Source organism: Ciconia boyciana, chromosome 7, assembly GCF_034638445.1.
Source record: "Ciconia boyciana chromosome 7, ASM3463844v1, whole genome shotgun sequence".
NCBI classification, from domain to species: Eukaryota; Metazoa; Chordata; class Aves; order Ciconiiformes; family Ciconiidae; genus Ciconia; species Ciconia boyciana.
The window spans coordinates 34,103,924-34,127,469 of NC_132940.1; the positions used below are offsets into that span (position 1 = coordinate 34,103,924).

Consider the following 23,546-nt stretch of genomic DNA (forward strand, 5'->3'; position numbering starts at 1 on the left):
GTGATCTCTTGGGTGACTTTCAAACAAATTAAAACCTACGCTTAGCAAAAGGCACTCATAAATAGAGCCCCCCAAGCAAATGCGTGTGTGATTATAGTATACTTTAGTGATGGCTGTTGTTGAAACTCCAGTGAAATAAAACTTTGGACTGTTTAAGAAAGAAAAATGTCTAGATTATATGGAAGATAAGTACATATTAACTTTTATAGAGCTTGGAAAGTGCTGTATGGTCTGCTGAGGCAGCACTTCCATGTAAGCTACAGCTGTATTAAATTGGCACCACTGAAGTTTCATGCTTTTCTTTCACCCTGACTGCATAACTGTACTCCATTTTGTATGTTGGTACTCAGCTGATCTCTTTGAGTGGTTTGGGGCACTAAACTAGCAGATATCTACTAACTTTTTTTCTTTTTGTGTCTGTCTATTTATTTATTTATTTTTGGCTTAGCACCCTGAACCAGCTTGCTGAGCTAGATGAATGCCATTACTGGCACAAGGACAGGGTAGGAATGATGGCCCAGGACAGGGAAAGAAGAACAGGGAAAGAATGAAGTGCACAAGTGCTAAGACAGATTAAGGTAAACTGTCAGGAAATCATAGCTGTAGGAAAACAGCTGGTTAGTCACATTTGATACCAATTAGGAAGGCAATTGTTAAAGGAGCAGTGGGAGGCTTGTGGTACAGCTAGTGTGATTGGGAAATGCTCAAATATGTGCTGCTGTTACTCACACTCCTCAGTCCACAGCCCAGTCAACTTCAATTTGATGTCCTACTGTTTATCAATATACAAAGACGTGGCAAACACCATGAATAAAGTTGATTCTGCTTTAGTTCTTTCTGGCAACTGCTGCTAGATAAGCTGAGGTTGGGCATTAGGCTCACACTGGGCTTTTCCAGCTAGAGGGTACGTATTCTTTCAGGCATGGTGGGGCGTGATGGTGGTTTTTGTTTGGTGGGGTTTTTTGGTGTTTTGTTTGTTTGGTTTTGTGTGGGTGGTGGGTTTTTTTTTTTTTTTACATTGGTCAGTGAAGCGGGTATGTGTATTCTGTTCAGAGAGAGGCCTCTCCTTCACGATTCCCTATACAACTGTTTCTGGACAAATACATTATTTTTTGGTGCAGCCACATTTGTTTTGGGGATTTTTGTTCCTTTCTGATTACGAAGAGCAATTAAATGATTGGTCAAAATCAAATGTGAAAGAAACACAACACAGAATGCTTTATGTGCCTATAAATGTTTAAGACACCTAGAAGTTGGTAGTACTGCATATTAGAATTACTAGATTTGGAATAATAGATTTCAGTGCTGGGTATATAATTCTCAATTATTCCTTTCTGTTACATGCTTTTAGTTTGCTTTTTACTAGCAGATTTTTACGAATCTGAAACGGTTAGCTCTTCACTTGATGTTGTCTTTTGATAACTGTGCTTTCCTCATATTTTCCCATTTTTTTCATCCTAGAAATTGGTCCAGTGACGATAACCACCGATCCCAAGAAATTTCAATTTGAGCTCAGGGAACTTTATGTTCAGGTGAGTAACTTGCTCGTTCTCTATGTGGTTCTAGCAAAGGCCCCATTTCCTCCCTCTAATCTTTCCTCTTGCGTTAACCTTCCTGCTACAGTGCTTCATCAGGATGTAGGCCATTTATCACTGTCATTTTACCTGCACAAACTGTCATCTTCCTGTTCTCTGGTCATCTTAATTTATGATTACGATTAATTACTTTGTCTTAGTTTCCATCATTGTATGGTGGCTCAGTTCAATAACACCAGAAAGAATAGTTAGATAATGCTAACATTTATTTTGCATTTTAATTAGTCCTGCCACTTGTTCACAGACACTTTTATGAATTGTTTTACTATGTTCTGGAACTTATTTCCCATGAAAACCCTTCATTAGCTTTAATTAACTAATTTAGGTACAAAAGGACTGTAAGACCCATCAATTATTACTTGGGTGCTGCCTTCACTGCTGTGTGTTGCTTAGCACCTACTGATTCAAAGGCATCAGGTTGACTTGGGTACTCTTGTCTTACGCAAACCCTGTTGAATTGCTTCTGTAGCTGTGCTTAGGAGACAAGTGACAGTTTTTGAACTAGCACATCAGTATGTCTCCCTTGGTGGAGTTTTGCTGGGGGAGAATGAACCACAAATGGCATACGGATCAGGTGATGGAAGGAAAGAGAAGTATTGGAATGGAGTTACACTTACTGAAAGAAAATATGATCCTATTGTCTTGTCTTTTAATCAAGGAAAATGCTTCTGACCTGTGGAGAACCTTGCTGGAGTTAGTGCCAGACATACTGTCCCTTAGAAACTGGCACATGGTGTAATCCCTGTAATAAAAGATTGTTTGAAAGCCAATAGTGCTAGTTCTGGAAGAATAAGTAGTTTAAAAGTTGGCAGAAAGATTGGAATTCAGAGAAAACAATAGTAAACTTTCAAGGAGGCAGAAAATGCCAGCTATTATGCTTTTCTCCTTCATAGGGAAATTTAAACTTTAAAAATCCTTCAGGTGGTCTTCCCCCCCCCCCCCCAAATAGCTATACTGGAAAATAATTGCAGCTATTTCTAAAAGGTATATGATTTAGATGAAGCTTTTGGGAATTTAAAACTCTTCATTTACAAGCAAGTTGTTTAAAAGTTACTGTAATGAATTTAAGATTTCTTTCTTTAATCCTGATTGATTGCATATTTCATAATTACTTTAAAGATGTGCTCATTCAGATAATTTAAGACTTTCACTGACTTGCATTCATTCATTATATTGGTGAAGGGCCAAAATATAAATTAAAGTGATTAGAACAGGACTGATAGGTCATCTTGCAGTAGTTCTTCCAGAAAATGTGAACACTTCCTACATGTTTGTTGTTAGTATTTTTCTTAGAAAGACAATCAAAAGATGCAAGAATGAATATTGTGGAGGTACAGAATATTTTAAGGTAGGTTCATTTTTGAAAAAGGGTGTAGAGCAAATATTCTCATTAATGAACAAAGCTAAAATTAAGGTGGAGACAAATTATTTTAACAAGTCTTATGTATAAAACACATTAGATCAAAATACGCTCTCCAGGAATACTGCAAAACTTGTTCTCCCTGGACATAAGGTTAAGCCCAGCTCTTGTTTTCCAAGAAAGTTATCTGGTCACAGAATGATTGGAGAGTCAGTATGTGACATTAGAAATGGGCTTTTGGTTGGCATTTGGTGTCAGGTGAAAATTAGTCTGTATACCTTTCACTGAAGAAACTAGGCCCTGTTCCTTTTACATTCAAAATGATAAAGGAAGTATTCATTTTGAAGCAAAATTCGTGGAGACTACCCTTTAAAATCAAAATCTCCCAACAGGTGAATCGGAGTTTCAGAGTGTTCCCGAAATAAAACTCAATAGCAACGGAGTTACTATTAAGCAGGCATCCTTTATTACAGCGCTGGGCAGCACTGGGGATCGCTCCACCATAAGTGCTCCGACAAACAAGCAAGATCGCAGAGGTTATATGTTGCAAAATCATACATATTCATAAGATTAATTTATATAAAGATGAGATTTATTGGAACTCATTAATATATGTAAATGTCTCTGCATGCGTACTTAAGTCCTTAGGTGGTCGTTAGGGATCCTCTGGTGGTCGTTGGAGGAAGTCAGTAGTCTTCATCACTCTGACTGCTGACTGAACTTCATCTTTACACATGCTCAGTCCACCTTTGTCTCGCTCATACCTTCCTTGCATATCCAAAGCCAGGTGGTTCTTGTGTAGTTTCTCCTTATCAGCCCTTTCCAGGGACACAGGGCCTGAAGAATTCCTTTTTATCTATCTACATTGCAACTATCTCAGCTAACCAAGGCTTTAACACAGGCAAAGCATTCTTACTCTAATGATTATTATTAGGGGGTGGAAAGACCATATGTAGGTTTCCTTCAAATAAAGAATGCTCTTTAGCAATTCTACTATCTAAGCTTCTTTACTTAAGGCCAACAATACTGGCAAGCTAGGCTAAATTATCTGTGAAAGGGAAACTAAAAGGAAACATTGAGCAACCAAGATATTTACAACATTTCTTTTTGTCTTTGGGGATTTTAGCTCTTTTCAATTTGATGCCTCAAGCTGATCCTGTTTTGCCCATGCTTCATCTGTAATTAACTGTGAATCACTCTTCTGGACAGCATGACAATAACTTGTACTTGGGCAGCAGTGGCTTCTTAGTGTCTGTCTCTTTTTTTTTTTTTTTAAGCGTTAACCAGATTTTTTGTGTATTCTCGTATTAAATACAGTTTTCACAATGGATACTTAGTTGCATAAGAAATATACTTAAATCTTGTCTGTATGAAAATTTTTTGAGGTATATTCACATAGTTTGAGCGTTACATGATCCTATGATATAGACGCTGATACACTTGCATCGAGTTATGAAAAGGCCTTATTTGAGTATTTCTCAGTGTAAAAATGACAACATAATGAAAATAGTCTTCTGTAAGAGTTGCTGATAACACTTTTTAAATCGGATACTAAATTTATCCTTTTGTAAGTGGATACAATACCATTTAAGTAAATAGTTGTATAGATATTAATTTTAGACATAAGAAATGTGAATAGTAGAGATGAGCTGAGCTAACAACGTAAATTTCTGTGTGCCTGTCCAAACTGAGCAGAAAATGAGACTTGCTGAGCTTTACTCACCTCTATCTCTCCAGAAAACTTCACAAGGTAATTGTAACCATACTTAATTGCAATTTGGAGAGACAGGCAGGAAACGTTTAAAGGAAAACGTTCTTATTTTTTTTAAATAAACCTGATACATTTTTGTTTCATAGTTCTACCTAACTGCCTTTTGAGAATACCCCTCTTCTACATTATGAGAATAAAAAAGTTCATGCTCGTTCTCAGAATAACTGTTTAGCTCAGCAGTGCTTTTCCTATTGTATGTAGAAAATAGATGCTACCATATAGAATATTATATGAGGAAATAATCTAGTAGACTTGGAGTGGGAATAGAGATTTTCTTATTCTAAGTAGGTATCTGTAGAAATTAGCTGCTATTTTGATTTGGCCTACAAATGAAAGCTTTATGTGGAAGAGTCTCTTGCTGAAGATGACATTTACATTGCAAGAGCAGGAAAGAAATAGCTTAGATATACTGATCTGTCCCGTAGGATTGTATAAGCATTGCCAAGATAAGGTTCTGAAGTGTATCAAAAATGTTTTTGGAGAATTATCTCTTGAATTTCAGACAGTTTGGAGTTTACCACTCGCTTTTCCCATAAAAGTAAGAGTACATTTAGAAAGGACTGACTTAATAAAAATGGCAAAGTACCTATTCTTTAACATAGATGTGAAGTTTATGGATATTCTTGCTTTGAAATGGGATTAAAGATAATGATAGATTAAAAATTGTTACTGACAAGAACACCTCATTGAGGACAGATGGAGTTCTTAAGGACTGTGGAACTGTGGGAGGCAAGGGCTTTTCTGGCTTATGTGTCTGTGTGAATGTTTAACCTCAAAACATAATTTCTGATGGCATCTCAAGAATTAAAAATTTATGCAACAATTGCATTATCTTTTTTCTTCTTCCTTACCAGCATGTGGAGATTTGTATATAAGTATGTGTGAAGGCGTGTTTATTGTAGAAATAAGAGAAATAGCTTTTATATTTAATCTTGAAAGTGCAGAGATCTGTTGCTGTTTACAGGGGCAGGTTTTACAGTTCGTATTCAGCTCTCTGGAAAGTTCTGTCTTCAATATGCCAAGTTAATTTTTTTGTAAGTTAATGTGAACTTTTATTTAAAGAGTATTTTCCTCTAATTCTTAATTTAGGAAGAGAAACTGATCCTTTCATATAAAGTTAAATAAAGTCATACTTGGAAGAATTCTGATTAAACACATGGTCTGAAAAATCTCCAGCTATGCAGCTGTCTACTTAGCAACACAGGTCATGGGGAACACATCACCTGTGCCCCCTCTGCTGAGCTCCCTGCACTGGCTGCCCCGCAGTGTGAAGTCTAGGTCAAGTTCTTGCTGTTCTGCTATCCAAAGGTCCTCCTGGAGCTCAGCACTGCTTGGCTGAGATCATTTCCCATCTGCGTCTATGGCCGTGACCTCCTATGACTGCTGCATACTACCAGAGCAATTAAATTGTCAGCCAGCAAGGGAGCATGTGAGTATAGGAAACAGAGCTGTTGCAAGAGCTGGAGCTAAACAAAACATGGTGCTCCCAGAAAAGATAAGAACGACCACGACACCAACCATTTTCAGGGCTAACCACAACCCTTCCTTTGATTCTATTTTCCCTAAGGAATTGTTACAGTTGTAGCTTGTGATTGTGAGTGTGACAGCACTCTGCAGAAACCATACAATGCTTAGGATAAAAAAAAGTGAATAAATTATTAAAAGCTGAGAAAGTATCTGTCTTGAATGTCCCAAAAGAAAGTAACTTATTTGGTATGTTCTTTTTTTCTTAGAAAAATGCTTTGTTTTTCTTCTAATTGTGAACAGGGTGGTGGAGACTGTCCAGAGATGAGCATTGGGGCAATAAAGATCGCTCTAGAAATTTCTCTTCCTGGTTCTTTCATCTATGTATTTACTGATGCACGATCCAAAGATTATAGACTTGCCCATGAAGTACTTCAACTCATTCAACAGAAACAATCACAGGTACAGAGGGGATTTATGTTCTGAGCTGGTTTATGTATTTATCGCCCTGTTTTCTCAATATTGAAGGGTAAATTTCTTCTGTGTTGTGAATTAAATAGTGCAAGTGAACCTTCTGCCAGTATATGTATTCTTGGTCAGCTTACCAGTTATGTGGATGCTTTTCTATTGTTCTGAGATAAGTATTCTGTGAAGTACAAGTGCTGACAGATGAGTATCACTTCTAAAGTGATTCTTGTCTATCCCTTTCCTTCATTGCTTTTTCCATCAGCAGTGAGTGCAATATGGCTGTCCTTCATGCAAAGTAATATAATCCCATGCCAAGTGATACAATTATTTTGTTGTCATGCCTTAATACTATCTTTGCAATGTTTTCCTAAAGTTTGCACCATGTGCCAAATGATTTTTTTTTTTTTTTTTTTTAAATACAGGTAGTATTTGTACTGACTGGAGACTGTGATGACAGGGATCATATCGGTTACAAGGTCTATGAAGAAATTGCCTCAACGAGTTCTGGTCAAGTTTTTCACTTGGACAAAAAACAAGTTAATGAGGTAACTTTTGCTCAAATCCTGCAATATATAGAGAAAACAAGGCAGGGGCTTATACTTTAAATCTTTAAATGACGCGGTTAGGATCGTGGGTTAGGAGGGATTAGGGGAAATTCTAAATGTTCTGCTGTTGGTATGTGGACTCTGTTCCACCTTTCCCTTCCTTCTTTTTCCATCTGCTATATCAGGATGCAATTCTGCAACTTTTGTTTATGTTAGGGAAGTGTGAACTGCCGTATCTAAACAGAACCTCACCAACTTCCCTCTGCCTGTGCCAGAAGGCTTCCAGGAGGGGAGCCTTTAAAGTAAGGAGCAGTTCTGTGCTCTGAGTAGCCCAGTGGCTTTACTACTCTGAATGAGAGTGCAGTATCAGCTTTAAATGAACATTTTGTTAGCAAGCAAAGGATTACTAATAAGCCTGAACAAAAATGTTCCTCCCATTATGGACAGATAGGTGTGAGCTAGCAGGTTTCCATTGTTCACAAAGTAACTGTGGTAAGTTTTTAATTGAGGTTATTGTTTCAATACTTTTGACAGCTCTGCTGACTTACTAGTAATTGTGACTACTGACCCACAGCCATGAATGACTATTTTCTTTGAAAACTCTAGTGAGTCTTAGGCAGAAATGAAATTTCAACAGTGCATGAGAAAATAATTTGGAGAGAGATTAAATCACATGTTAGTTGTCTGGGGAGCTGGAATTGTTTATAAATGTTGTAAACATTTTCCTTTGACTTCCTGGTATAGGCAATAACTAGATGAGGTTTTTTAGTAAAAATTTACTTTGGTTTGTTCCATTTTCTTTCCTTCCTAGAATTTGGACAATGACAAATATTGGAGATACACTGCAGTTTTCTACTGTTGTTGCCTAGAAAAGCTGAAGTTCTTATTGGGGATGTTGTAAGGTATTGGCAATGATGTGATGTGAAGGTGATCAAAAGGAGGAACTTCCCTGAGGATTTATCCTCCAAAAGTTAGATAGGTTAAAAGTCAGAGGAAAAGAAATTAGCTGTCGGGACTGTGCAGTTCCTGACCTGCATTTTGCAATTATTTGTGCATGAAGGGTAAAACTTCTCTCTGTGAGACTCCATGAAATCCCTTTATACAGAAGGGATCATGATACTGCCAATGGGAAATGTTCTTTGCCAGGACTGAAGTTTTAGGATAAAATTTTTGTTTGATTGTTTTGTTTTTGTTTTCTTCTGGTTTTGGGAGGTAGAAGTGAGCAGAAAGAGCAACTTGTAGGTGCTAGGCAACACCGTGTTCTTAAGTGGAGCTGGCATGCACTGTTCTGTCAGCTTTGTGCCTCTGCTTTCTGAACTTCTTGGTGCTTTCCCATTTCTAAGAATACCAGCTTCTGCTTGAATGGTTAGTCTGTCTTTGAATTTTGAGTAAGGTTTTAAGCAGGGGGTTTCAGTAGCCACTTTCACCTCCTTCCTGCTTCATCTCGGCATTTCCTTTGAGTAAATAATGGGCTTCTCATCTGCAGGCTAGACAGCCCATGCCCTGCACAAGAGCCAGAGATTGATATCAACAAGTGATGGTATCTGCAGGTGCTATTCTTGCAGGGTTTTTTGTGGGGGGAGTGAAGAGTACACTGCTCTATATAATCTCCTTTCAGTGGCTGCAAGGGATCACCTGGGTAAAAAAAACCAACCCTCTACATCACTTTCAGAAGTCTTCCACAATAGCTGCTGAACAATTTGTATTAAAACCAAAAGCAAAAGCCTCTGGAATAATTTTAGTGATCACTGACCTTACATAAAGCTGTCTCTAGGCTAATGGTCTGTGAAAATGAGTTTACCAAAATGCTTCATCCCAAATATAACCTTCACTGTAGATTTCAGTTCTGGATCAGAAACCCTGTTTTCAAGGACCATATCCACCGATGGGTGGATGCAAATGAACAGGAGATGTAGTAGTAACCTGCATAAGCTGTTTATGGTGTATCCTTCAGGCAAGATTCAACAGAAATAAAACTTGTCTTCCTTTTTATCTGAGTAGTCAATGATGTGTAAAGAATGAAGTTTATAAATACTAAAACATATTCACTCTTTTGGGCCTAGAGACAGCTAATGCTGAATTGTAGATTAGTAAAGAGCTACAAAGTCACTGACTGTGAATACTCTGCCAAACCAATGTCTTGTTTTGTTAAAACATTTTTGATTGTTCTACCCCCAAAAAACCCAAACAAAGCTATTTTTAGTGTATGAAGTTTCAAACCATTACTGTCATCCTTGCCCTTTGTGCATTGTGGAGAACGAAGCAATATTATAAGCTAGCTACAAGGAAACACAACAAAACAATACTTGATACTTATCCAATGACTGTGTTATCAAGAATACTAAGAAAACTTATTGCCTCTTTTCACTTCTGAAAAAGATGTTATGATCTCAAATACTACAATTAACTTGGTCAAAATTATTGTCAGTTGACAAAGTTGTGTTGGGTTCCGTCCAGCAAAGCGTGAAATATATAAGTATCTCCACTTATTTGCTGAAATGAAGCTCTTCTAACAGAATGAGAGGAAGGTCATATTTTGACAAATTTGCCATGGTTTCTGTGCATTGGATTAATAAGAATATTCTCAAAGTCCAAAGCATGAGTTTTGGTTTTATTTTCTAAAATTCTTCTGGATTTTTCCTTTATTTGGGGTATTGGGTGTACCATCATCTCCAGGGGTAACTCTGTACTCAAAAACCATGACAGGTTTATAATAGTAAGAGACCAAATATGTTTTCATCATATTTGGTAAAATTTGATGAATTATCTGATTACAGGTCTGTAAGGGAAGAAAAGTATTCTGTGATCAGAGCCCTTAGAAGGGAAAGGTTTACTATTCAAATTTTGGTTTTAAAGTTGTATTAACAACTTGTGAATACTACTGTACTTAACTACAAATTAATTTAAGTAGTCTTCAGTTTGAAATTTTTCAAACTGGTTTCTAGTTTTGAGATTTTTATCTTGCTGAGTCAGTTCTAAAATGAATGTCCTTCTCTCTGAAAGAACGGTAGCATTCTCACTTTCTCCAGTGTCTTGGAAAGGTTATTGTGCTTGTTTTATCAAAGCATTTAAGTCCTGATCTTGAAAGGTGTTTCTTTAGTGTGAGATTTCCTTGACTGCAGTGAGGTTCCGTGGCTGCTTTTGTAGGCTCAGGTCTTAATTTGCAGTAATTGCTCGAAATTAAAATGCATTGAGCATACTCATAAAACATGGGTTCAATTCTCCTGTTAAGAACAGATTATATATTTTCATAACCATATCCAATTTTATTTGTATCTTTCCAGAAGGTACTAATTTTGACTTGAACCGAAGGTATGTTACACCACACTTACTTATTCCCCTCATAATGGAGTACTGTAAGGAAATTCTTGTAAATTCTTCTGATGCCCAAAGGTTTGTACTGGTGCCAGAACTGGTGTTAAGATGAACAGTAATGATCAGCAGAGTATGAATTTGGTACAGCTTAAAAATAGTGGAGATTAATTAGTCATTGGTGGTTCAGATCGTGCCTCCAGGTAATTTTGATTGTTTGTGGTAAAAATGAGTCATTACTGTGTCTGATGAATCAAACTGATCAGTATGGCTAAAGCTGGGAGCTCACAAGAACTGAGCTAGTGAGTAGTAGTTTTCAATTTCTTTTAGTATTGAAACACTTACTTGATTTTTCTTATTCTAACCTTCCTGTAAGAAGGAAAAATTTTCTCTAGGCTGCTTAAAAATACAGCTTTCTTACTGATTTTTAAAATAAGTAGAAATGGATGTTCCATATACAGAACATTGATGGGAGGAGAACTGAGAATTACTGTGAAGGAGACTGGAGATATGGTGTTGACTTTGGTGGAAAAAGGGCATGTTGAGTGACTTGAAAGGTGGATGAGACTAGATGGAGAGGAAAAAAAAAAAAAGAGTTTGGAATTTGGGTGAGAAGCCTGTGAATAAAAGCGGTGATGTGAATGAGAGGAGATTGGGAGGGGACTGAAGACAGGGACAGGACAAGACTGGTAACAGAACACGTTAAAAGGAATGGTGCAAAAGGGGTCATTCATGTGAGGAAGGTGCAGAAGGTTAGTGTCTGTAAGATCATGTGGATCTGGAATGGAGTCCAGTATTCTTCACACTCATGAATGCTTTGCTGTGAACAGAAGTCTTCAAAACCCACTGGAAAAGCATCCTATTTCTCCTGGCTGTTAGTCCTCACAGAGGATGGCAACCCAGGAGTTAGGCCTACATGGCTCAGGTTAGTGTTAAAGGTCTGTAATGTGTATGAACCAAGCATATGTTTGGATGATGCTACATGAGGAAGCAATTTTAAATTTTGTTTCACTTTGTTAAAAATGTAAAAGGCCCCTCCACTGCTTTACAAGAATACTATGAAGGTGACAAAATCAAAAGCTCAAAATTACACCTTAGAATTAAGGTTTCTTGCATAGCCCTGTTTCTTCTCCCTCTGTCCCAAACACTCAGTATCCGTTTTCATAGAAAAAGAGGGAATGGTTTCACAGGAGAGGTGGCTGAATGCTGCCTTGGAGAGTACGCTTCTGCTCTGAAGATACATATTGTACAGTGAATGCCAAACAAGGAAGGAAAAAAAATCCAGTACTTACAGCTGTCCTTTCTCTGTTTTGTATGGAACTTGGATTCTCTGGAAAAAATAGACTGTGATTATATACATAAGGACTGTCATAAAGCAACTGCAAAAGGATGGTTTAAAGACAGTTGAAAGCAATCAGGCTTAATTCTTGTGTTTCCTAACTTTGAAGAGCTTGAGATTCAATGCTAATAAACTTTTCAGTTATGTGTTTTTTATACATGTAATTATAGTTATACACATAACTTATTATTTATTTTCATATTATAATTTTCACATGCACTGTCTCAGTCATATTTAGACATGCATTTAAAAGTATTATTAGAATATCTTTCTCTTTGGGTGGAAGTATGAACCTACATATATTTAAGCAATGAAACAGTTAACTTCAAATCCTGTTGCTTTGACTGTTTGAGAAATATTCTGGAGACCCAGAATAAACAAATGGGAATAGAGACCACGCTCTATAGATTATCCAGGTTTTAGTATGCATTCCAAGAAATGACCTGAGAGCAGGGCAGGCTGCAAGAACAAATTCTCTGGAGAAGTGTTATAAATTATTTCTGTATTTGCCCTTCCCCCTCTAATAATATTCATCAAGTCACATTTTGGCAGAACAACAAAAGCTGCTGTTTTGGGGGCTTTCTGTAATGGTCCCGGGGGGGGGAATCTACTTCCAAACCAGTGTTACAGCAGTATTGTTTGGAATGACAAGTTTGGGAAACAGATCTCCCAGAATTGCCTATTGAACTTTGGGGAAAAATTTAACTATACAAGCAAGTTACTGCAAGATTTAAGACAGCCGGGTCATTCTGTTGCCTTCCATTTTCATTTTTGAACTTGAAAAACTCTCAAAAACTGAAGTTGGGTCCCACTCTGAATTTAAGACCCTTAGTCGCTCTCAGTATCTTCTACTTCTGGTATATACTTGGGTTAAAAACAAAGGTGTTCTTGCTTTCTTTTTGCTGAAATGGCAGTTGCACAACATATTCTTCCCTGGGATGATGCATTTTATTTTAAGGGCAAATTCTGCTGTAAGAGAACTCCTTAGTAGCCTCAGGGTCATCAGCCAGCCTGCATATGATTCATAAACTGGAATTTTAGCTAAGGTTTACAGCAGTTGCTGTAGTATCTAAGTACTTCATTGCTGTATCTGTTTGCGTAACACTCCTGTGAGATAGAAATGTATCGTTGTTCCCCTTTTGGTTAAGGAGTGTGAAGAGATTAAGGTGGTGTGGCTAACGTGACAGCTCGGCAGTTATGCAAAGTAATTGCACAAACTAAAAATACTAGAATGAGGACAGAACCCTTGTCAACAATTGTCCCATGTACAATTATAGGAACTGGAGGGTCTAAAAATCATACTTTATATAACTAGATCAATATGTATTTTATATAAGGAAATATATTGCCATATGCCTAAGGTCAGACATAGTTAGCATAATGCGTGCTTGAGAGCCCATACCTAATGTTTAGTGTTCGTTGGACTTCTCTGAAGATCTGAGCCAGCCCCACTTTATATTTTGACCTATTGTGAATTCAAAATGTGTATGCCTGCTCTTCAGAAATATTAGACATTTTCGTAGCCCTACTTACTTCTGTTTCATAGATTTTTTTTTTTAAAGTGGAAGAAGATGCAAATTCCTTAAGAGATATATATATATATTTTTCTTTCAATGTAACAAATGGTAGGAGCTACAGAAGTAGGAAGTACTTCTTTTAGAATCCTGGCAGTCATTTGTATTTGTATCCTCATCTGACTATATAGCTGTTGGAATGAAAGAAGAAAGACCAAACTCCCATTAAAGGTATACTGGGTGGAAGAGTTCAATCCACTAACCCCTACCTTCTTTGGAAAAATCCATGCTGACCGGTCCCTGGCACCTTCTACTTCATGTGCCCAGAAAGATAACAGAATTAAGTGTGTGTCATTAATACTAACAGATAATTGGAACCAGAAGAACCTCATGATGTGCTTCAAGAGCAGATAAATGTTCTCATTCTGTGACATACACAGATGGAAACCTCTAGTATCCTTGAAATTCATGTTATACATCTGAGATGAAAGTATGGCAATACTTGTCTTTTAATTTTACATCTATTCCATTAGATAAATTACCAAACTATACCAGATGAGTAAAGGTGTCTAGAAAGCTCTTGCATAGTGGAAGACTGATTTCATTAAGAACAAAAAACAACTTGGTAAAGATTTAAAAAAGGAAAGTTTGAGCTAAATCTCTGTTCTGGACTCAGATTGGATCTTGGTAAATGTTCAAATATTTCTACATCACCAGAATTTGTTTCCATTGCCTGCAAATTATCTCGTTTCAGCAGGGACCACAAAACTTAGCGTGTACTCAGCCATCCAGTTGAAAATTCCCTTAATTTAAACTCGGCTTAAATTGATCTAAAAATCCAAGACTGAGAGGTTTTTGTCTTTGAAGCTGACATTTTGAAGGCTTCTGAAAGCAAAGGGCTGTTAAAAATAGGTTTGTGTTGGGTTTTTTGGCTTTGAATGTGTGTTACTGCTTTAGAGAAATAAGATTAACTGCATTGAGTTCACATTTATATAACTCAAACCTTAAATTGGTCTAGTGGATTTGGATACTTTTTGAATGAACATTCTTATTTGTAAAATGAGTCAAAGGGAATGGAGGGAGGAGAGTAGAGATGGAGGAAAATGTTGCCTTCCCTTGGAAAGAGAACATAGCTAATTCGCAGTGCTGATATTTCTTAAAGAATCTAGTGATACCAGTTTTGGTGGTCTTCTGTTATGTCAATACTAATTTTTTTTATTGTGCACTAGTAGCTTTATGTTAAGTGTTCTGTCTCAGACATGTCTTTTCTCTCTGACTTTGTTAAAAAGTAATTTTAATAACAAACTTTCCCAGCTGTACTGGGAAATGCTGCAAGGAATCACATTCGGTATGCAACTCTGGAAATCAATCAAATCATTGTGATTTACAACTTCTGAAATGTGTCATCTTGTGAATGCGTACAAAATTATTTCTGTTTTTATGCGGACATCTGGATCATGTAGTGGTAGTTCAATCACACTTTAACTTTGACAAAGCAGTGTGGAAGCTAATCCCTTGGACCCATGTTTTCCATTACTAACGACTCAGTGAGACAGCTTAATATGTGCCCTCCAGGTTATACTACTGACCCGGTTTGATTGTGTACTGATTAACTATTTAGTGGCTTTATCAGGGAGGCTTAGCTCCCATTTCTGGTAAGGTGTATCCTCACCTTGGTGAAAACCAGCGTGGTCCCATGCAGTGAGCCCTGGGCTGGATTGTCTCAACAAAGAAGACAAAACCTAAAGAGTTGGTTCCCTTCCACACCCGAAAATAGTTAATGCTTGGTCTCTGCAGAACATGCCCAAGAGATGCCAACAGTCTGTGATTCGAAGAAAGGTGGCTCAGCAGAAGTTGAAACCAGTGTTTTTATGCCAGATATGTTTCTTCTGTCCAAAGACCAGTAACTTTCCTTAAAATAATCAGAGTAGCATCACAGTTGCAGGTATACTGGTTGTTTCAGCAACGGACGTGTGAGGAGTTGGGGTGCAAGGCAGGCTCTTCTTTTCCCAATGCTGTTTGAATTGGTGTTGGTATTTTTGTGGCAGTGTGTTGTCTGAATTGACTTTATGGTTAACTGAAATTACTTCTTTGTCATTGATAGGGGAAAGGAGTAGAAGAGGATTGGATTTACTTCACTTTCTTTACTGAAAATTACTTTTCTAATTTGAAAGTGTTCTTTATTCTTCTCTTAAAGTACACTAGACTGCTGTGTATCATTAAATAACTGTTGCTTATGTTTCCAGTGGTAGGCTACAAGGTATAATTTACCTTTGAAAGAAAGTGAGCTTTTGGAACAATTTCCATGGCTCAGCTCTCCTATCTGCCAAAAAGGATATCTGGGGCTCATAAAGGTATTTCTTCTGATTGGATTTTTATTTTGAAATAAACGGTTGCGTGCTGATAAACTTCCTGCTGGAGAGCCTTCCCACTTGCCTCCCAAGTTTGTAAAAGTAACAAGGTCCTGCAGTGGCCTGAAGTGAACTATGCTGTATGAAAGCGAGATTTGTTGTAAACTAAATAAATATGATGTAGTAGACTAAGAGATGTAATTAGGAAAAAAAGCCCCACAACAAACACTAAAAAAGTTTCAAAGCTGGAAGAACCTGTCTTAACTTCTTTTGCTGAAGGTGTGTGCTATGAAGTTTTGGTGACTGTGGTTTTAAGACATTTTCCCCTTCTTTGGGTTGTTTTCAATCCAGATCCTTTTAATGATTCTATGATTCTAATGATCTGGCTTGCAGCATGATCCCAGAAACAGATAAGTAGGGGCAGTGAACTTTAGGAAGGAGAATGAGCAGTTGCAAGGAGGGAAGAGAGGAATTCTTTGTTGGTTTCACCTCACCTGTGCCTGTACTCATGAACTACAACATAGGAAAAACAACACATAAAACCTGAGCACCCCAAGGAAGTAACCAATGGCAAAATGATAACTTGGCTCCAGGTGCATTTTATAATCAGTGTGACTGCTCTTGGGCATTGTCTTATATCTTTTGGTAAGAGCTGCTGGAATAGTGTCATTGCCAGTAATCTGCTTTCAAGATGCGTTTTCCTTGTTGTGGTTGCTGTCAAACGTCAAAATGCTTTGGGATCACTGGAATCATGTGTGCATGTATGCTCTCAATTAGTAATTTTATCACTATAATTATAAAACAAACTTAAATCAGCTCTCATTCAATGCAGAAATGGGTTAGAGCAATCTTGAACAGGTATCTTGTGTTGGTTTATAATGTGGAGAGATGGTTTGTAAGCTTTAGTAGTGCTTACAGATTGACCTAGGTAGAACTCCATGTTTTTTCCATCTGTTCTCTATTCTAGCTTATTTTCACTGTGAAATAATGGTTTTAATAGAAAACAGAACAAATTATAGAGAAACTTATCTCTTGAGGCTAGAGTATGAGTGAGCTAAACCACTGAAGGCTTGGATCTTCTAACTTTTCAAGCATGAACAGTAAGCAAAGAACTGGCCCAGTAGTGCTGGATGGGTAGGTTGCCATCTCCACCCTGCCAGCTGCTGGGGTTGCTGCTCAGGAAGAGGCATGTCAGATTGATGGTCATGAGCTGCAGATGAGGTAGCAATGACTAGGAGCCCCAAAAAATGTGTCGTGGGAGCTAAAACTGTTACCTAATTTTGTGTGTGTGGTTTTGTTTGTTTTTTTTTTTTTTTTTAAAGTAATATGGGAATAACAGATTCCCCCCCCCATCATATATATGTTACAATGTCATTTTACCAAATTTTCAGGTATGTAATATTAACCCTTCTGAGCTTAAGAAATAAATAATTTTGTGTATATATACCAATGTGATTCTAATTCTTATATATATTGGCAAAGCTCCTGCAACAATGCTTTACCTTGTGACTTGATTTATTTTGCTTAAGTCTTTTCAAAGGAGTTTAAGCTAGGCTGGAAAATTCCTTTCTTCTGAAAATTCATATAGGTTCATTAAATTTTACAATTTGTTTAAAAACTTAACTGTGGAGTTAAGATCCTGGAATTAAATGGAAACCTTTCCATATACCTAGTTGTCGTGGTTTAGCCCCAGCCAGGAGCTAAGCACCACGCAGCCACTCGCTCACTCCCCCCTGGTGGGATGGGGGAGAGAATCAGAAGAGCAAAAGTAAGAAAATTCGAGGGTTGAGATAAAGACAGTTTAATAGGTAAAGCAAAAGCCGCGCACGCAAACAAAGCAAAGCAAGGAATGCATTCACTACTTCCCATGGGCAGGCAGGTGTTCAGCCGTCTCCAGGAAAGCAGGGCTCCATCACGCGTAACAGTTACTTGGGAAGACAAACGCCATCACTCCAAATGTCCCCCCTTCCTCCTTCTTCCCCAGCTTTATATACTGAGCATGACATCATGTGGTATGGAATAGCCCTTTGGTCAGTTTGGATCAACCTTCCTGGCTGTGTCCCCTCCCAAGTTCTTCTGCACCTGGCAGAGCATGGGAAGCTGAAAAGTCCTTGACTAGTGCAGCAACAACTAAAACATCTCTGTATTATCAACACTGTTTTCAGCACAAATCCAAAACATAGCCCCATACCAGACACTATAAAGAAAATTAACTCTATCTCAGCTAAAACCAGGACAGTATCCACCCCTTATTCCATACCATTTACGTCATGCTCAGGTCTCACACTATCCAATACATTCTCATTACCCACCATCACCCTTCCCATCCTTTGATATAATACACACATATCATTCCCTTAGTCTATGGACCGCCCCTACAAAATATTTGTAAAATGTCCATAAATGTCCACAAAATGTCCACTGAGCTCATTTAGTCCATGACTTTGGGCTTCATCTCTTGTGGTTGTTACTCAGGACAGGAGAGGTGGTGTGTTTCTTGGAGTTATTGGGCACCAAAGCCAGCTCAGGTCAGGTCACTGCTGCACTTGCACTGCTTCTTGTAAGGCTTCTCCTCCATTTGTTCAGGTGGTTCCAGCTGTAGTAATTCCTATAACATGCAACTCAAATCATGGGTTACAACAATTTAAAGGTATATCCATTACAATCTCCACCCCTGGTCCCTTTGGACCAGGATATAGGGTTTAACATTGCAATGAACTCCTCCCCTTGCTCCTACTCTGGCTAGCAACAAGGGGTTCCTGCTATAGTAATTCCCACAACATGCAACTCAAATCCCGGGATACAACAATTTAAAGGTATTTCCATTACAATCTCCACCTCTGGTCCCTTTGGACAGACCATCAGGTTTAACATTGCAATGAACTCCTCCCCTTGCCCCTGCTCCAGCTTGGACTTATCCACAGACTGTAGTCCCTTCAGAAGTAAACTTGCTCCAACATGGCCTCATGCACAGCCACTGATGCTTCAAGGTGTACCTGCTGCAGCATGGACTTTATTCACAGCCACAGATGCTTTGAGGTGCACCTTATCCAGCATGGACTTATCCTTGGGCCACAATCCCTTCAGAGGTATACCTGCTGTGGCACAGACATAACCATGGCCACAGACGTTTCAAGATATACCTGCTCTGGCGTGGGCTTATCCATGGGCACAGACGCTTCGGGGTGTCCTGCTCCCACGTGGATTCATCTACAGGTCTCAGTCCCTTTGACTCAAGTTCACACCGGAGTTCCAGCCTGTCCAGTACAGCAGCACAGAAACAGCAGCAGTGCCCTGGCCATCTGCCAGCCCAGGTGCATCGCCATTGCTGTTATCAAAATGTTCCCAGGCACAGCAGAGTAAGGTGATAAGCAGTACAGCAGCACAGCAAGCAGTGAAAGCAAAAAGCAGCCACTAACGAGCCCTAGACTCTAACATACAGTAAGGCAAGCAAGCCCCATGGCAAGCACAGAAGCCTGACAATTAATAACTAAACAGCAATAACAGCTATAAATTCTATCTAGCACATTCCAATCAAATCTGTCATTATCTCAAACCCTTCGAGCCCCACGTTGGGCGCCAAAAAGGACTGTCGTGGTTTAGCCCCAGCCAGGAACTAAGCACCACGCAGCTGCTCGCTCACTCCCCCCTGGTGGGATGGGGGAGAGAATCGGAAGAGCAAAAGTAAGAAAATTCGAGGGTTGAGATAAAGACAGTTTAATAGGTAAAGCAAAAGCCGCGCACGCAAGCAAAGCAAAGCAAGGAATGCATTCACTGCTTCCCATGGGCAGGCAGGTGTTCAGCCATCTCCAGGAAAGCAGGGCTCCATCACGCGTAACAGTTACTTGGGAAGACAAACGCCATCACTCCAAATGTCCCCCCTTCCTTCTTCTTCCCCAGCTTTATATACTGAGCATGATGTCATATGGTATGGAATAGCCCTTTGGTCAGTTTGGATCAACTATCCTGGCTGTGTCCCCTCCCAGCTGCTTCTGCACCTGGCAGAGCATGGGAAGCTGAAAAGTCCTTGGCTAGTGCAGCAACAACTAAAACATCTCTGTGTTATCAACACAGTTTTCAGCACAAATCCAAAACATAGCCCCATACCAGCCACTATAAAGAAAATTAACTCAATCTCAGCTGAAACCAGGACACTAGTACAAAAAAGTGGCATACTCGTCTCAATATAATGTGAGTAGAGCAGACTGAAATTTCTTTTGGAAACATTTTTGGACCAAAATGTATAATTTCTAAAGGTAAAACTTAAAATTAGCTGCATGTTTTTGAAGCCTTGTGATTCCTGTTCCAGGCTCATCTAAAGTAAACAGAGTTGCTGAATAGCTGGTGTCACTAGCTGTTGTGGAAACCATATTTCTCTCTTGGGTCATGTTACTTCAGGGGTTTTAATTAGTATAGTTAATTTTACTGTGATTTTTTTTGTATGTTCTTTTTAAAGTATGCCTAAGTACCTTGCTTATGCAAACCCTTGTGGAGAGGGCATGCAGCACTGTTGTTACGTGGTCAATGCTGTTTCACTTCACGTTGTGTTGGGAGTATTCCGCATGTCTCGGGTGAGGCACTACTAATAGTGGAGGGATAATAACTTATGAAAACATGCCCCCAGCATTTCAAATGCATTTTGAATGATGCCCTTCACTTTTTTAAACTTCTTTCACATTTGCACAAAGGTTGCTGGGCATTCAGAGCATAACATATAAGAACAAGTACACTTTTATTTAAAACAGGCTGGAATCTAGTTTCTATCACAAAGTTATCTCGCACAGAAACCTATGGTATAACCCATTTTTATGGAAAAAGTATGCAAATTAATGCCCAACAAGCCATGGAAATGAGGCTCTTTTGAGCTAGTGTCTTGAACAGGTCCTAGAGCTAAGGACTTGCTCTTAAGCCCTCCATTGCTGATGGATGATATGTCCAGGTTAGTTTAGTGTTGGTTTCCAAGTCTTGTGCACTGACCAGTTGAACTGGCATAATCGAAAACTCCTTTAAAAGATGTTTCTGAATGCAACGATGGTTAATTGTAACTTAAAATCATGGTTCGATATTACTGTGAATCATATTCACAATGTTATACAAAACTGATATTGCTTCAATGGGATTAAAAAAAAAATATGCTGCAGCTCTGTGACCTACAGAATTGATGTAGTATAATTTATTTTGGCAGGCCAGGTAGTTTTTTTAGGGGAGGTTGGGCTTTTTGATTGTGGTGGGTTAGCCTTGGCTAACAGCTGGGCTCCCACTCAGCTGCTTTCTTGCTCCCTGCAGCTGGGCAGGGGGGAGAAAATAGGAGGAATGGGGTGAGAAAGCTTCTGGGTCAAGATGAAGACAGGGAGATCGCTTACCAATCAGTGTTGAGGGCAAAGCAAACTCAACTTAAGGAAAATGAATTTGTTTCCAATTAAAATAGAGATTTAATTACTCATTCAGGTAGTGGGAAACAAAGGCAAGTTATGAACACCTTTCCTCCCCCCTTTCTCAAGCTCAACTTCACTCCTGACTCCTCCTCCGTCCCCCCCAGTGCCACAGGGGGATGGGGGTTGTGGTCAGTACATAAGGGTTTCTCTTTGCTGCTCCTTCCTCCTCACACTCTTCCTCTCCTTCACTGTGGTCTCTCCCACAGGCTGCAGTCCTGTCAGGGAAAATCTGCTCTGGTGTGGGGTCCTCCATGGGCTGCAGGGAAATACCTGCTCCACCGCGTCTCCCCGCAGGCTGCAGGGAGATCTCTGCTCCGGCACCTGCAGTACCGCCTCCCCTCCTTCTCTCACCTGCAGGGTACTGCAGGGCTGTTTCTCACACTTTTTTTTTTTTCCTCACCCCTCACTGCCTAGGCAGCATTTTACCCTTTCTTAAATACATTTACACGGTGGTGTGCCACCGCGTGGCTGAGGGGCTCAGCTGTGACTGCGGTGGGGCTGTTGCAGAACCGACTGGGACCGGCTGTGTCCAGCATGGAGCAGGCCCTGGTCCCCTCCCACAGAGGCTGCCCCGCTGCCAACACCTTGCTACCGAGACCAAATACGTGGATAAACCAGGTTATATAAACCAATTTTATAGTAGAGTCATCTGTCTATATTATTGTAATGTTATACTTGGGCAAAATATAATTTCATCTTCTCTTGTCTACCACAAACCTGAGGTAAACCCTGTATGATGTGCTCTGGGAAATCTGGCATCACTTGCATGACCCCATTTCTGCCAGTCTGGCTCATATTAGTGGTGCTGAGCAATCTGATAGTGCTCAACTCCAGACTTAGTAGTAGTAGAAAGAGTGAGACCTTAGACTCTGTCTGGGTTTTGGTTACCTTTGTTATTTTCTCTTGAAATAGGCGATAATGTAGATCTCTGCTTTGCTTTTTTTTTTAATTAACCATTGATTGAAATTATTTAAAGTTAAGGACTATGATTCTGTAAGGCATACATTTGGTTTTGGTCACACGAATTTCTCTTCTAAAGCATTTTTCCCCTCTATTCTGACCTGTATGCTGTGCCTAATAGTAATTTGTATTGGGTGTTTTAGGGGAAAAAAAATAATTGAAAAAATCCATAGATGGCAATTACTCAGTACATCTGGATGAGGGAGTTTTCCTTCTTGCTTCAGGTTATTAATAGTTAGTTGATGACCAGAAATATGCATAGATTTGTATCCCTAATTCCTTTTTAAATGTGTACGTGTGGATGTTGTGTAGAGGTGTATCCAGGTCTGTTTCTGTACTCCTTTAAACATGATGCTGATCATGGCTTCAGTAATATCTTATATTAATATTATATTATTATCTTATCTTATATTAATATATTATATTATTAATTATTATTAATTAATAATAGTATTTATTAATAGTTTATTATAATAAATTATAATTTAATTAAATTAAATTAAAATTATTATTAATTAATTAATAATTAATTATGAATTATTATTAATAAGTATCTTATATTAATATCTTATATTAAAATTGCATGTCTTTTAAGTATTAATGTTTTTTAAAATACATTTGCCCTAATGTGGCAAATAAGCCTGTTCACTTCAGAACTGACAACTGCACTGGTAACACAACATAGTTTTGGCCCTTGTTTTTCCAGGCTGTCTGTTTCGTCATATCATATATATTGATTCTTACATTGAATGGTACAAGTTGAAGCATACCTTTGCTTTGATGTTGGTGCTTTGTTTCCTGTCTATTCCTGGCATGCTGCCTTCTCTTCTTGTGTGTTCCTGATACAAATTGAAACCCTGTTTGTGCTGTTTCCAGAATATCTTGTTGAAATGGATGCATTGGGTGATTGTATTAGGCAAGTCCTTTACCAGTGTGTTTGTTCAGGGTGATATGGTAGCTGCGTGTTATCAGACAACAGGATCATAGGTGAAAGGAGTGATCTTCTATTATAATAGAACTTAACATGGAATCTCTACAAGACAGTAGAGACAGTATTTCAGCAGAAAGTATTTCAACAGCAAATACTGTTGACAGTATAACAACAACTGTTGTTTTCTCTTCTAGGTGTTAAAATGGGTTGAAGAAGCAGTTCAAGCCTCCAAAGTGCATCTCTTGTCTACAGACCATTTGACCATGGCTGTAAATATTTGGCAGGTCCCTTTTGATCCAAGTCTGAAAGAGGTTACAGTGTCCCTGAGTGGTCCTTCACCAGCAATTGAAATTCATGATCCATTAGGTGAAGTAGATTATACCTTCTTTTGTGATAGCAAAAAAAGTGAATGAAAAAGACAAATCTTCTCTACTGTCTCCAGTAGGGAAGGCCATATTTGTGATTCATAAATGTCTTTCACATTTTGAAAACTAGTATCAG

At 38.7% G+C, this 23,546-nt stretch overlaps 1 protein-coding gene across 1 annotated transcript in view; it reads left to right on the forward strand.

Moving 5' to 3' along the window:
- The window catches only part of HMCN1 (hemicentin 1), a 204,746-nt gene that overhangs the window by 30,851 nt on the left and 150,349 nt on the right, over positions 1-23,546 (forward strand). The window contains exons 2-5 of the mRNA XM_072867250.1: positions 1,462-1,532; positions 6,494-6,652; positions 7,081-7,203; positions 23,240-23,411. Of these exons, the coding sequence (XP_072723351.1) occupies positions 1,462-1,532; positions 6,494-6,652; positions 7,081-7,203; positions 23,240-23,411 (525 nt within the window). The remainder of the gene's footprint in view (positions 1-1,461; positions 1,533-6,493; positions 6,653-7,080; positions 7,204-23,239; positions 23,412-23,546) is intronic.